Below are 14,064 nucleotides of genomic sequence, written 5' to 3'. Positions count from 1 at the left end.
GCCAGCTCCAACAGTGGCCGTCTCCAGCTATCGCTCCTCCTGGCTGAGTCTTTCCATACCTTCAGCCTGGCTCTGACCTGAATCCCTATCATTTTCCCAGGCAGCTGAGGACAGATCACTTTCCCCAGATCTGTTGCCTCCAGCTCTTGTCCTTCTCATGTTTTAACCCCAACCGGAGGGATGGGAGGCTGGCAGAGAGCACCGCCGGGGGAGGAAAAGCCGTTTCGGCAGGCAGTCTCTTCCTACCTCCTCGTCCCAGGAGGCAGCCGCTGCTGCCAGCAAAGTTCTGCTCCACGCTTCAAGCCTTCAATTTAAACACACTTCAGGCAGAAAAAACCTTTAGGAAAACAAAACAAAAACCACACACCAAAACAAACCACAAACCAAACAATAACTTTCAAATTAATAAAGCCTTTGAGAGCACGTGCAGAGTAACAGATTTCCTTTTTAATCCATCATTTGATCAAATACAGAAGACTTTAAAAAAAAAAAAGCTGTTATTAGACACAGCAATGCACCAAGTTAAATGTCAAATTCTTGCTGCAAAGCACAGAGAAGTTGCAGTACTAACAGTAAGTTACACTAGTAATAGTGGGCTGAAATGGGTGCACTTTTTGATTACTCTCAAGAGTAAAATTTGAGAAAGATCAAACTATTACTTTTTTCACTGAAATTTCAAAGATACATGTTTTTATCTCATGCACACACCTGAATTGGAATTTCATCCATTCTGGAGGTTGTTTAATGGTTAAAAAAATAGCACCAGGATCTAGCAGACATCATGCAGTCCTAAACACACAAAACACTTTACCCACTTATACTTTAATCTGGATTAGAGCATAGACGGGCAATGCTGAAGTACAAATATTTGCCAACAGCCACAGCCAACTACCATGCCAGAAATATATTAGACAGAAAAACAAAAAAGAGAGCTGTTTGTCTCATGTAAATTTAATGTCAGAATATATTATCTGCAACTGCACTTCACAACTCAGCATGCCTTTGTGCGGAAGATAAAACGCTCTGATTTACAGCATCATAAATGTTTGCTAAATGCCTTAATTGCCCTCTCTTCTTTCAAAGTGGCACTTTGTTATTAGCTTACAGAGCGTGCAATGTAAGGCAGATCATTTTTTCCTAATTTCTTATTGACACCTTACAAATCTGTATTTTACTAATATTCCTTTGAATAAGAAGAGTGTCTGCTTTACCTCAGCATCAAGTGATGAACAGCCGCATTCAGCTCCTCGTTACTATGGCAATATTACGTAGGAGGTACAGAAACAGACTGATGCTTTTATCTTCTCCCTTTGTACTTAGAATATACTCTCTTCCCCCCCCCTTTATTTTTGAACAAAAACAGCCACAAAGGGGGACGGTGAATCATACAGAGAATCAAAACAAAGGTTGTTTTATTAACTTTGTTGTTATATTAACTAAGGATAAATTGCAGGGCTACGGATGAGATATAAACACCAGAGACCTTAAGATATGATCTCGCAAACAAAGTATTTTCTTTCCTTTCATGGAAAAAAAAAAAAAAAAAAAAAAAAAAAAAGCAGCAGCAGTGACCCACTCCACTTGCTTCTCAAGCAAAACGGAACCCCTTTGCTGTTCAGCAGAACCCAGGCAATGGTGAGAGCAAGGATCACTCACGCAGCTCGCTGTCTCCCCTGGAAACAACTAAAACAGTCAACGGAGGCACATTTGCGAGCGTCAGGTGGGACGGAATCCCACTTTTTATGTGACCTCATCCCAGAGGCAATGGAAATAGGCTGTTGCACGGCTGCTGACAACACCTCCTCTGTATTCATTTGCTTCTAAGTAGCAACAGTTAAAGGCCCCCCAAAAACATGGAATGCTCAGTAAACTCTTCAGGCGGTCAACGCAATATGAGTATTCAGCCCTGCTGGGAGCAATCAAGAGATTTACAGCAAAATATCTCATTTCCATCTATTGACTCGGCCGCTTGCAGAAGCTCTCCCTGGTTGTGTCAGTCAAAGCAAACCAAGTGAGCAAAGGTCCCCAGGCCAGGCCAGCCAAGGTCCCTGGGTGCCGTGGCTTCGGGAGCTGGCGGGTTGAGCGGCTCGGCCACAGCTGGGGGTCAGCCAGCGGTGCCACAGCTGGCTGCAGACCAGGTGTGCAGTGCTCCTCCTGTTGTGCTTACATTCTCTACTGACCCACCAGAGGTTAGTGCTACCATTATTGCCTGAAAGATTATTTTCAGATTCAGCCTTCTGAAGTTTGGCAAGAGAAAAGAAAAATAAACAACAGGATTCCACACCACACGCTCCCCTCCCCCACAAAATAGATCAACTCTTCAAACTCAAAAAGGTATGTTTTAGCATTTCTAACTTCATATAGTACAAAAAAAAAGTATTATAACAACATTTCTTCAGTTGCTCATTCAGACAAGAGAGCCATTTGGCAGATGACTTTTTGTAGTCCACAATTCTGCTTCCACATCAGTACTGCCTTAGACAACCCATTTTTCTTTTTCCTTTGCCCCATGAGGTTTGTGGTTTTGAGAGCTACGCATTCTTCATGTATACTGTAGCTTTCAGTATTTTTTAAAATAACTTGACAATGGAGGTAGAGATTCCCGATTACCAGGTTTAAGCCTATGTGTTACTCTTCTTTCAGAAATGTCATTAGAGCCTTAGAAATAACCTGCAGAATCCAAGTAATCCACAAATTGCAGGATTTTTAACTCCTGCTGGAGTTAAAAATACAAACCAGAACTTGTTTTGCCATATTGCTGTAAGTAAATGCAGGAAAAAATATCAGAAGATGGTTAATCTTAACTTTGCAGCAAGGCGCTTCCCATGGGCAGCACGGAAAAGCACTGTAGAGACCTATTTCATAAGAACACCAGAAAAAGAAAACAAAAAAGACACCTCCCAACAGTAAACCGTCAGTATCATCCATTACAAGGTTAGCAATACGGATACGAACGCCGTACCTTGTACAATAAGCTTTCTCAAACATTCCATGAACCAAAAACCAGTCCAAAAGGTATTGTAAGCATCAACATGAATTCAGTATTTGCTATTTCACAGTAATTTCCCCCTGCAGTAATGCCCGTTTTAAATTAAAGATACCATGGTGATCACTAACAGTATCTGGGTCAGACTATTTCCCGTTCTGACAGAAGCTTGTTGTAAGCTCAGTGGGAAAAATTAGGAAGCCATGAAATTGAAAGTGCTGGATTAGTATTTTTCTTCTATTTGTAATTTAAAGGAACCACTTACTAATGGCGTCTTATGTCTTAAGCTCCAGATACATCTGCCAAGCCAAATTATTTCTACCCTAAAATGACCTGTGTAAAGTTTGCACACAACATTCTCCTCAAAGTTAAAAAAGCATCTCTGTGACCACCTATGGATTGAAAAAAATTATTCCTCCATAGAACAAATGGTTGAATACAGTGACCAGTACAAAATAGCTTCATAACAAGCACTTAACACCAGGGTATCAATAATGTTCCTTTTAAATTATGTTTGTACAGAGGGTTTGTGCCTGTCCTGAGAAGAGATTTCAGTCATTGCAAGCTGATGTGGAGAAGGCACGTTAACGTGCAAGACAGCCCGCCTGGTTAGAGTCATGAAATTCACTCTCAAGATCTGTTCAGCACTTCACACGGTGGCAAAAAAGATAAATCCTGATGACATATAGTCCCACACAACAGCCTCCCAGAAACATTTATTCCGCTGTTTACTTTTTTTTCCACTTTGCTTTGAAACTTTGTACTGCAGGAGTGGGAGAGAAGGGGGAGATGGGTTTAGCTTGCTAACAGGAATTATAGGAAAAGTTATAATAGTGGTTGCCACAGGGAAAAAAAAAAAAGAGGGAGGACTGTAGCACACAGTCCTATTAAAGCAGCTGGATTGCTGCTAAGACCTTCAGAGAGTAGGCAGTAAGTAAATAAAAATGTTTTCGAAGAACATAACCATAATTACGATACGGATTGTGTTTTAACAACCGCAAAGCAAAGCCACAGGTACCTACTGAGCACTATTACCTGTTTCCTGCGACGCACCTGGTGACTGCCCAGCGCTGGAGGACACGCCGCGCCTTTCCCTACTGCTCTGCCGAGGGGAAGAGCCCAGACCCCACAAACGCGGGGGGAGAACCGCCCCACCGCGCATCCCACCCGCGCCGCACTTGGCGAGCGTTTTCACAGCCCCGCACTCGCCCTGGGCTCTCGTCCCCCAGCCGGCCTCAAGCACCGGCCCCGCTCCCGGGACGGGCCGCCGCGGGGGGAGCGGGAGCGACGTGGCCCCGTCGCCCCGGGAGGGACCCTCCGTCCCCGCCGGCAGCCGCTCGGCGCCGCTCCCCCGGACACGCGTGTTCCTGCCTCCCGCGGGGTGAAGGCGGCGCGGCGCCCGGTGCCGGGCATCCCACCCGCCGCGGAGCCTGCCCCGCTGCGGGCTCCCATCCAGCCCCTCGGGAACGCCTCACGACTTTTTTTCCCCGTTAATTGCTACCAGGCGCTTCGCGCACCTTGCGCCTCAAGAACTTTGTTTTCCTCTCCTCCTACCTCTGTTCTAGTCGTAAATACCCTCTGGTAGGTTTTAATTGAAAGCGTGGAGAGTTTTGTCCCGTAGCCACTCGCGTTTCGCTATTCAGAAAACGCCCCTGGCGAAGAAAACGCTGCCAATCATTTCCCACCCCCTCCCTTTGTGACTTACCTGACGGGTGGTTGGTGCTGCACCGACGGGTGGAACTCGGGCAGCCATGTGAACACTGGAAAGAAAAATCAGAATACCACAAATTACTACAATTCGCTCTCTTCTGTGCTAATTGCTAAGCAGCTAATAGCTTCCGTGCTAGTTTATTTTCATGCTTAATTAGGAAATTTTCTTCCTTTTTATTCAAAGCTCAGCTTTTACCAGCACTCCAAAGTGCGACGATAACAGGAAAGATGATGAAACTATTACATTCTTTTAGTCAGAGTGCTGAAAGCTGAACATCAGCTGACACTCACTCAACAGTTCATGGAACCACAACGTGAAACTAATCTGGGAAGCAGGAATCATTCTAAAAGGTTTTACTACACCTAGCACTTCCAGCCAAGATGTGAGCCCTCAGAGTAAGAATGACCTAATGTTATTATCTTAAGATACCTTACTGCAAAACATAGAGCTTTTTGATATCTTCAGTTTTATAAAAACAAAACAACAAAGCCCTTCCAGAGCTCTCAAGCATTCACCATACATTGCAAAGAAGAGAAAAAAAATGACTTGAAATAACAGCCTTCCAAAAAAACCCTTGAACCCCTCTCTCAGTAAAATTAAAAGGGCCTAAAAGCCCTTATTTCATCATCTACACAGTCATCTTACTGTTATCACTGCGAACCAGCTTCTCCCTCACTCACACCAGACTCTGGTGATGCAACTCACCTCCTAGGCTACGTGGGCCACATACCAACCTAACATAAGTCAGGTGTGAATTGTGAAAGGCAATGAACCAGAACATTAAGACACCCTCTTAACACACCTGGCTCCTGTTTCTCCTACTGCTTGGGAACACTAATGGCAATTGATTGCCCTCTGACAGCCTCGTACACCTGTTACCTGGATTGTGGCCCAAAGAGGGCGATACCAGAACTTCAAAATCTAGCAAGTTCTGGGCTTGTGCAACTGGTGGAAAATACCAGAATATTTCATTGCCCGAGTTGGGCTGAAATGGAAAAGTACCTGACGAAAGTCAGTTATCTCGGACCCTATAAATAGCAGCTCTAAGCAAGACCCTTTGAGCTCTCCTGGATTGCAGCGGGCTGTGACCAGCATCTCCCCTGAGTTGGGATGCCTCTCAGGTAGTTTAAAGACCATTTGCTGACAAAGCTGATGAAGGGCTAGGGTGAAGTCAAACTTCTCGAGGACCAATTATTGCCTGTTGAGGAGTGCCGATGCATTGTGTGTATTCACTCTAAACTCAGGAAGGGGGAAACTTCAACTATAGGCTAGCCTCTTCTTCTTAAGTGCTGCTAAAGCTCAACCTTTTGATGCACCTCAAACCGCTACTAAATCTTGAACTGCCACTAAATTGTAACTATGTCAAGTATTTCATCTGTGACATATAACCTTTTGCTGCCTTGCCCCTCAAGCTGGGTGCCAATCCAGCCTAGAGCCCATCAGTTCAGCAGCCCTGCTACAGGCATTCAGGTAGCGTCACAATGTTTTCCCCATATTCTCAGGAGCTGCAAGAGCATCATAGAATAGAATCATTATGGTTGGAAGAGACCTTTAAGATCATCAAATTCAACCATTAACCTAGCACTGCCAAGTTACTACTAAATCATGTCCTTACGTGCCACTTCCACGCATCTTTTAAATATCTCCAGGGATGGTGACTCAACCAGTTCCCTGGGCAGCCTCTTCCAATGCTTGACAGCCCTTTCAGGGAAGAAATTTTTCCATGTATCTATGAACAACAACCTACCAGCACTATTTTGAGAGACTATTGCTTCAGGCTTTCCTCACTGGGAAAGGAAAAGAACTGTTCATTCAGCATGTTGATGTGCTGGAGTGTGTTCAGAGAAGGGCAATGAAGCTGGTGAAGGGTCTAGAGCATAAGGTTTATGAGGAGCAGCTGAGGGAGCTGGGGTTGTTTAGTCTGGAGAAAAGGAGGCTGAGGGGAGACCTTACTGCTCTCCACAACTATCTGAAATGAGGTTGCAGCGAGTTGGGGGGTCGGTCTCTTCTCCCAAGTAACAAGTGATAGGACAAGAGGAAACGGCCTCAAGGAGAAGTTTAGATTGGGTAGTAGAAAAAATTTCTTCACCAAAACAGTTATTAAACATTGGAACAGGCTGCCCAGGGAAGTGGTTGAATTGCCATCCCTGGAGGTGTTTAAAAGAAAGGTTAGATGTGGTGCTTAGGGACATGGTTTAGTGGTGGTTTTGGCAGTGTTAGGCTGATGGTTGGACTCCTAAAGGTCCCTTCCAACCTAGACGATTCTACGATTCTGTGTCTTTCTCGGAGGCCAGGCACTGAGCTGCAGCAACTGCGGCGCTGCCTGAGCTGAGCAGAAAGGGCGGACGAGCAGCACCGCGTCAGGCTCGCCCCGTTACAGAGATGCCAGCTGGGACCTCGCACGCTGCCGCACCTGGGTGTTGCAAAACAATGATTTCTCTTTCAGGCAGCATCAAAGCCAAACCTTTGCAAAAGCGCTTCCCCTCGTTACAAAACTACCTCTGTAGGAGAGGCTTTTCTTAAGAGAGGAAACAGAACCTGCCTCTAAGTACCTCACAAAAACAACCCACGAGAACAAAGAAACCACCCCTCAGCTGGAAGACGAGTTGCTGCCCACGACAGACAGACAGACAGACGGACGCTACCCCGCCAGCCCCCCCAGGAGAGCAGTGGCCCAACGCTGCCTGCCAGCCATCTGCAGGGGGGCTGTGTGACAGCAGCTGGCCAGGAATACCGCTTCTCTGGCTGTACGAGTGCACAAAAGAACATACAAGCCGGGCAAGAACATGCTCTCCCCTCAACCTGGAGAAGAAGGATGGTGCTAATGGTGTCAGAGGCGTGGGGAAGCTGAGATTTGGGCTGGAACCTCAGCGATGCACAGGGCTGGGGCTGTTCAGTTAGAGAAACATGGGCTTCACACCTCTCTGGCTTTTCCAGGCTTGCTCAGAAACAGCAGTAAGGCCAACACCATTATTAGCTACCTTAAAAAAAAAAAAAAAAAAAAAAGAGACAGAGAGACACACACACACACACACACACAGAATATGTGGTGGGTTTTTTTTCTTTTTCCACCGTAAATCATACTGATGTGTTTGGAGGAAGAAGGGAAGCTAGCTACCCTGAAGCAAGTATCGATTATTTTAAGCATCCATGGCACCAGCTGCTCATAACTCTCTTTCAGCAGCTAAAAGGGTTATGAGTGGGAGGCTTAGGCTGAGGCACTTTGAAGGCAACTAATATACTGTAAAAAGAAAATGTAGTGACTTCCAGGTTGCTTGTTTTTTCTTATGGCAAAAGCAGATCTATGCCACCTGAAAAGTATTCCTGAACACATCTAATCTGTTCACCAGTACAGAAGAATGGTTCTTAGGTAAATAAGACAAATGCAATTACTTGAGTTGTTTTCACTGCTGTCTGAATGTCCACAGGCATTTTTGTCTGTTGAAGGCTTCCACTGGGCTCAAATATCTATTATACCACATATTAATGAAGTAAATAAGCAGTTTTATTATGTTTAATTTACATACAATTTTTTGGATATTAGAATCCATCCGTTTTCTTTTCATAGAGAGGCAAGCTACATGCAAAATTAACAGAAGTTACTGTTAGTATGTAGGAAGTAACTTCCTCTGTCTTTTCTAATATTGCTTCTAAGATTTATGGGCATTTCAGATGAATGTATTCAGAACGCTAGGGGCATCATTTATCGTTAAAAGACAGCAGAAAGGATAGCGAACACTGAAAACAATAAATCTTGATGTTAACATTTAGTGAAGGAGGTACTGTTCCAAGCAGACGTTCGTTACGTGAGTCCAGAGAGCCCAGTGGCTCTTAACATCCAGCCCCAAATCAGGACTGCGTATCCTCGTCTCAGGACTAGCCCATCTCAGGCCCATTTCCAATCACCACGTACAATGACTTATCTAACACAAAAGACCTTAGCTGCATGATCTCCGGGTAGCTTTGTTCAAGTTAATTCTTTAGGAAAAAATCTATCCAGACAGTTCCTGAGTTATCAAATTCTTCTTTCTAGTGTACTTCGGGCAGGTTCCTTCTTTGTCAGACTCGGCAGTCCCCTTCAAATCTGCCCCCGCCCCAAGTCATGCTGTATTTGGTGCTGTTGTGCATTCAAATTCATTGAATTTTCTGCTGCACTTCAGGCTCGGAACAAAGCAGCTTTGAGCCTCACAAGTAAGCTTTATGATACATCAGCCCTTAATGAGTGAATCACTTCTTGTTGCAATTGGAGGTACTGATTATAGTCCCTGTGAAAGCATGGAGCAGGTTTAAGGAAGAAGATTTTTTGAGACTCCGGGATGCTCCTTTATGAACTCTCATTCCCAAAAGAGACACCAGAGGAGAACTCAGCTACAGCTCAGCTACTACTGTTTTCCTTATCACTGGGGGTGGAGGGAGGGAGGGAGGGAGGGAGGGAGGGAAGGAAAGCCCAAAGTGGGTCTGATACCAATCCATCATAAATTAAATCTGGCAGGAAATTTGTTAAGGCTTGTTAAGGCAGATTTGCTTGAAGATGTTACTGAAAATTGATGAATACGGCAGAACAACATGCAAACTCAGTTAAAATTATATGAACATGCATGTGTTTCATAGCTAGCACTACAAATGACTCTCTACATTAGCTTAAATGAAATAGAATTACTGTCCATGTATTCTTACGCTCCATGCTTTTCTCTCTGTCCTTTAGGCATGGCTATTTTACATCTGTATTATATTGATATGTTATTTTTTCGATGGCTGTATGAATGCATTTAATAAATAAATATTTTCTCAAAGCATGTCCCCTGTCACTCCTGAAGTTGCAGGGGGGAAAAATGGAAAAAAGGGTTTGAACAAACCTGGAAGAAAAGGGAATACTATACAAGGTGTAGCACATCACTAATCTATAGAAAGGTTTCTCTCCCATGGTTTAACAGAGCATCAACACAGACGTCACTTGGTGTAAACCGACATCTACACGGAATGTGTAATTCTCAATTTGTGGCACTAAACTGTTTTACTCTGCTGGGTAAATTCAAATTCATGTTTCTACATGCTCAAACACTCATTTGCAAAATGTTTACCATACCGTAGTAAATATTCAGTAAATGGGTTTTTTGGGGGTTTTGTTTGTTTGTTTGTTTGTTTGTTTTCCTGAGAAGCTGGATAACAACAATGCCGGAAGCCTGTTAATACTTACCTTTTCCTTTCCACCAGTAATTTTTGTACACTTGGCCTCTCCCCCTCCGCCGCCCCCCCCGCCCCCGACGATGAGCATCAGGTACGGCCACAGCCTGGAGCTGGGGGAGGCCGGGGACCCGCCGGGGGACGCTGACAAAGGATGCTGCCGCCGTGTTGTCTCCCTCCCTCCCGCCCTCCTCCGCCTCGTACATCCACGGCAGCTCGAAAGGTCGGATGTGTCTGAATTACCGTCCGGGGGAGGGGGGGAGGGGGGGAGATCACCCCGTCCGCGCACAGACCCGGCCTCTCCTCTCTCGTTCACCGGCGCAGACGCGGCCGGGGGCGCAGGGGAGCGGAGCAGCCTCTGCCCGCCCCCATCCTCCCATTGTCCGGGGCTCCCCCCCACCTCGGGCAGGGCCGCTCCCCGCCGCCATCTCCGAGCCCCCATCTGCCCCTTATCCTGCCGGCCGCCGCCGCAGCACCGGGTCTGATCCGGCCGGATGAATCCCCAGCGCTGCGCTGCTTTGGAGGAGCATCCTCCGGCTCCAGCAGCTCGGGGGTTTGTTTGGAGCCGAGCTGTCGGTGGCTGTTATCACCAGCCATCCGAAACAAGCAAATATTTGCACTGCACGCGCTCTCCCTGCTGTTATCGACCGCCATCCTTATCTTGGGGACACCTAGACAGCGCTAGACACGCGCTCCGGCACTCACAGCCGCGTTAGGAACAGCCCAACGCGAAGCTATTAAGGCGCTCAGGCTACTGCAACACAGAAGTTGAGTCATTTATTCAAATAAATAAAAATGAACTTTTATGTACAAATATACAAAACCATTACGCACGCCTTACAAAGTAGTCAGAGAAGTGTTAAAAAAAACAAACACGCGGGGCGAGGGGGGACGCCCACAGCCGCCGCCTCTCGCTCCCAGCACCGGCGGGCGGAGGCCGGCGCCGCTCCTTTGTCCCTCGCCCCGGGGACCGGCTTCGGGCCGCGGCCCCCGCCACTCGCCGGGTCTCCCCCGGCGCGGACGGCACCACGGGGGGCACCGCAGCTACGGACGGCGGATGGCGGCGGGCCGCTCCCCCGGCGGGGCTCAGAGGGTGCCCAGGTGCGGGAGCGTCTCCAGCCGGTCGGGGCGGTCGCGGCCCGCCGCGCTCTCCACGCCGCGCAGCCACTCGGTGCATTTCCGCACCAGCCCCTCGTCCGCCGCCGCCGCCGCACCCCCGTCCTCCTCCTCCTCGTACTCCTCGTCGTCGTAGCGGTGCCGGTCGTTGAGCAGCGAGATTTTCAGCAGGGCGCGCAGGTCGCCGCCGCGCCGCGCCGGGGCCGCTCTACCGCCGGGGCCGGGGGCGGGCTGCCCCCGCTGCCGCTCCAGGCTGCGGCGCTGGAGCAGCCGGACGGCCTCCGGTGGCAGGCTCAGCGAGAAGCGCAGCGCCGTCTCCCCCGCCGCCCCGCCGAGGCTCTCGCAGGAGCGGCTGCCCGGCCCCGCCGCCCCCGGGCGGCCCCGCGACTGCGGCGGGGCGGGCTGGGGCCGCGACCCCCGCTCGGCCGGCGGCCTCCGCGGCGGCTGCCGCTGCAAGGAGGAGCAGGGCCAGGAGCTGGAGAGGGGACCCGCCCGCTCTGGGGGCGCCCCCCGCGCCTTCCTCGCCGCCTTCTCTTCCGCGGGACGAGGCGCTGCCTTCTTGGGGGCCGCCGCCGGCTTCTTGGGCAGCGCCCGGGCGGCGACGGGGGAAGCGGCGGCGGGGGCCGGCAGGATGGGCGGCAGGGAGGCGGTGCGGCCGGGAGCTCCCTCCGGCTCTTCGCTGCGGGCCCAGGCGGCGGCGGGGCGCGGTGCGGGCAGGGCGGCGCATCTCCCCGCCGGCGGCGGGCAGGGCCCCGCGGCGCGCCGGGGCTGCAGCCCCATGGCGGGAGGCGGGCGAGGAGCCCCCGGCCAGCGGCGGCAGCGCGCGGTGTGGGCTCCGTTTGCGCCGACAGCCACCGCTTTTCCCCCGACACCGACAACCCGCCCCCTGCCCGCCCTTCGCCCGCCCCGGGAACAGCCTTCCCCGGCGCCGCGTGGGCGGGGACGGGGTCCCGCCGCCGCCGCCGCCTGTGCCCGCGCGTCGCCTGCCCGGGTCACATCAGAGCCGCGGGAGAGGCACGGCGGAGCTGACGGCGCCTTTGGAATTCCTCCCGAAATCCGCACGCGTGAAAGGGCAGGCTTTTAATGCCACGTTAAACTATCACCCTCACGCCATCTTCAAAACGTTGGGTGGTGTTTTGAGCTCCTTGACTACTTGAATCACCGCGAATAAGGGCAGGCGGACGAGCGGAGCGCTGCCAGCCCCACCAAGACCTGAGCACATTTGCACCCGTGTGAAATTCCAGAATACAAAAGCCACTTTGAGGACGTGAGCAGCCCGGCTCTGTAATGGAGAGCCTAGTCCAGAGATCCTTCTTCCCAGCCTCAGCTCCTACTGTGATGGAGGCAAAGCACGTTATTCAACACTTACAGGGCTGTTTTCTTTTGAGGAGGAAGGCAGTCACTTCCTAACTTTTAAAGTACCCTATAACAATAAGTGGTCAGTGGCAGTAGTAAGCAAGCATGTATTTCCTACGAATCCAACATTACTACCAGTCCAAAATTTTGCCTATAAAGTCATGGCATATAACTTCTATAGATTTTACTTCAAAGTACTATTTTAATTAGGGTATCAGGATTTTATCAAAAGATGTTTAAGAGGTATGCGATCCACAGGGACAGAGATCTCATCTATGGCTTCACACCGTCATAAGAGAGTATCATACACGGAGGAGGCATCAGCTGTGAATGTTGGAATATTCATCCGTGGCAAACAGACTGGATGTGAAGGAGCAAAAGATACTGACGAAAGAACTCAGTGTGTGTGTGCTTTGTATTCAAGTGAAGCAAGTGAATCCCTAAGTGTTCAGGAGAGAAAAATAAATAAAAAAGCACATGGTATCACACACCTAAGTGTGTATAAAAGCATACCAGTATGTGCAACTTTTGCACTTCAGTTCTTGAACCCATTCTGTGCTGGTGATCCAATACTAAGTGTTAACTGATGGGTGTTAACTTTGTTATTTACCATAGTGTAACTGCGTTATTTACCATCGTGTATAAATAAATAAATGTTCAGAATGACTAATACCATTCTAATTAAAGATTACCAGTGAAGGAGATTGTCTACCAGAACTGGTGGTTGATAGGTAAAACTAATTCTGGAGCAAACAACTGCCTGGTCCTGAAGTACCCACTCGTGGGATGGGATCTCCCCAGTGCCAGTTATGGTCAGTGCTCCAACAGGAAACAGCAACGGTGGAAGGGGAAGCGACAGTCATTTCCAGGATAACATCCATCACTACCTACACACATACCAGTGTATCTTCAGTGCACTCTGAAAACGAAAAGGAGCTGCAAATTTGCTCAAGGGTCCGCCAGCACCCAAGGGCTGTGACGGGCAGAGCCAGAGAGGCTGTCACCACACCACCCAGCACTGACCAGCCCAGGAGCCTGCTGCAGGGTCGTGACTACCTGGTCCCTTATCACCAGCAGGAAGGATGCCTCACTACCAGTTTATTGTTACTAACCAGTTAAAAGGTGAGGCTTGGTTGGCAGTTCAGCTGAAAAATCATGCAACCATCCTAGATATCACCCCCCCAAAAGATGTTGCTATTTTGTGCAACATACATTGAGATTTAACGGGAATGTACTGTAATGCGTCTCTTTAGCCTGAACTCTGAATACTAAAAGACGGGGGTTTTCCCGCTTCCCTGCACTGCAGCTCACATCTTTTCAAATTAATCCCTTCTTCTATTTGTGAATTAGCAGAAAAACAATAAATCCAAACCAACCAGGGTCTAGAATGCAGGTAATCAAGCACATCCATCCTGTGCTAAAAAGAACCTCCTGTAACACAGCATCAGCCAAACATTAAGGATTTGACTTTGCTCCTGAATAACTGAATAGCTCTTGGTTGCAAAAAACTAGAAAAGAGAACTTACTGAAGCTAGGCAGAGTATTAGAGTATTTCACTTCAATCAGTTTGTCAGAGTGAACAGTTTGTCTAAATACTAACACAAAGAAGTTTTAAAGTCACTTCTGCAAATGTAATAACCAAATTTGGATGTAGTCATACACATATCCCACTTTTTAATATGTTTTCATATTTATTCAAGCGTAATGCTGA

At 48.5% G+C, this 14,064-nt stretch overlaps 1 protein-coding gene across 1 annotated transcript; it reads right to left on the bottom strand.

The window, feature by feature from the left end:
- Positions 1-10,676: 10,676 nt before the first annotated feature.
- Positions 10,677-13,976, bottom strand: PRR18 (proline rich 18). The gene has a single exon (XM_063329172.1). The coding sequence runs from the start codon at positions 11,775-11,777 to the stop codon at positions 10,968-10,970; it is 810 nt and encodes a 269-aa protein (XP_063185242.1). The 5' UTR covers positions 11,778-13,976; the 3' UTR covers positions 10,677-10,967.
- Positions 13,977-14,064: the final 88 nt, after the last annotated feature.

Source organism: Chroicocephalus ridibundus, chromosome 3 (assembly GCF_963924245.1).
Source record: "Chroicocephalus ridibundus chromosome 3, bChrRid1.1, whole genome shotgun sequence".
Taxonomy (NCBI): Eukaryota; Metazoa; Chordata; class Aves; order Charadriiformes; family Laridae; genus Chroicocephalus; species Chroicocephalus ridibundus.
The sequence above is the reverse complement of the archived record's forward strand: the minus strand, read 5'-3'. Positions and strand labels throughout refer to the sequence as shown.

What these genes read in the sequence shown, in the direction of transcription:
- PRR18 (XM_063329172.1), bottom strand. Translation starts at nt 11,777, where the DNA reads ATGGGGCTGCAGCCCCGGCGCGCCGCGGGGCCCTGCCCGCCGCCGGCG.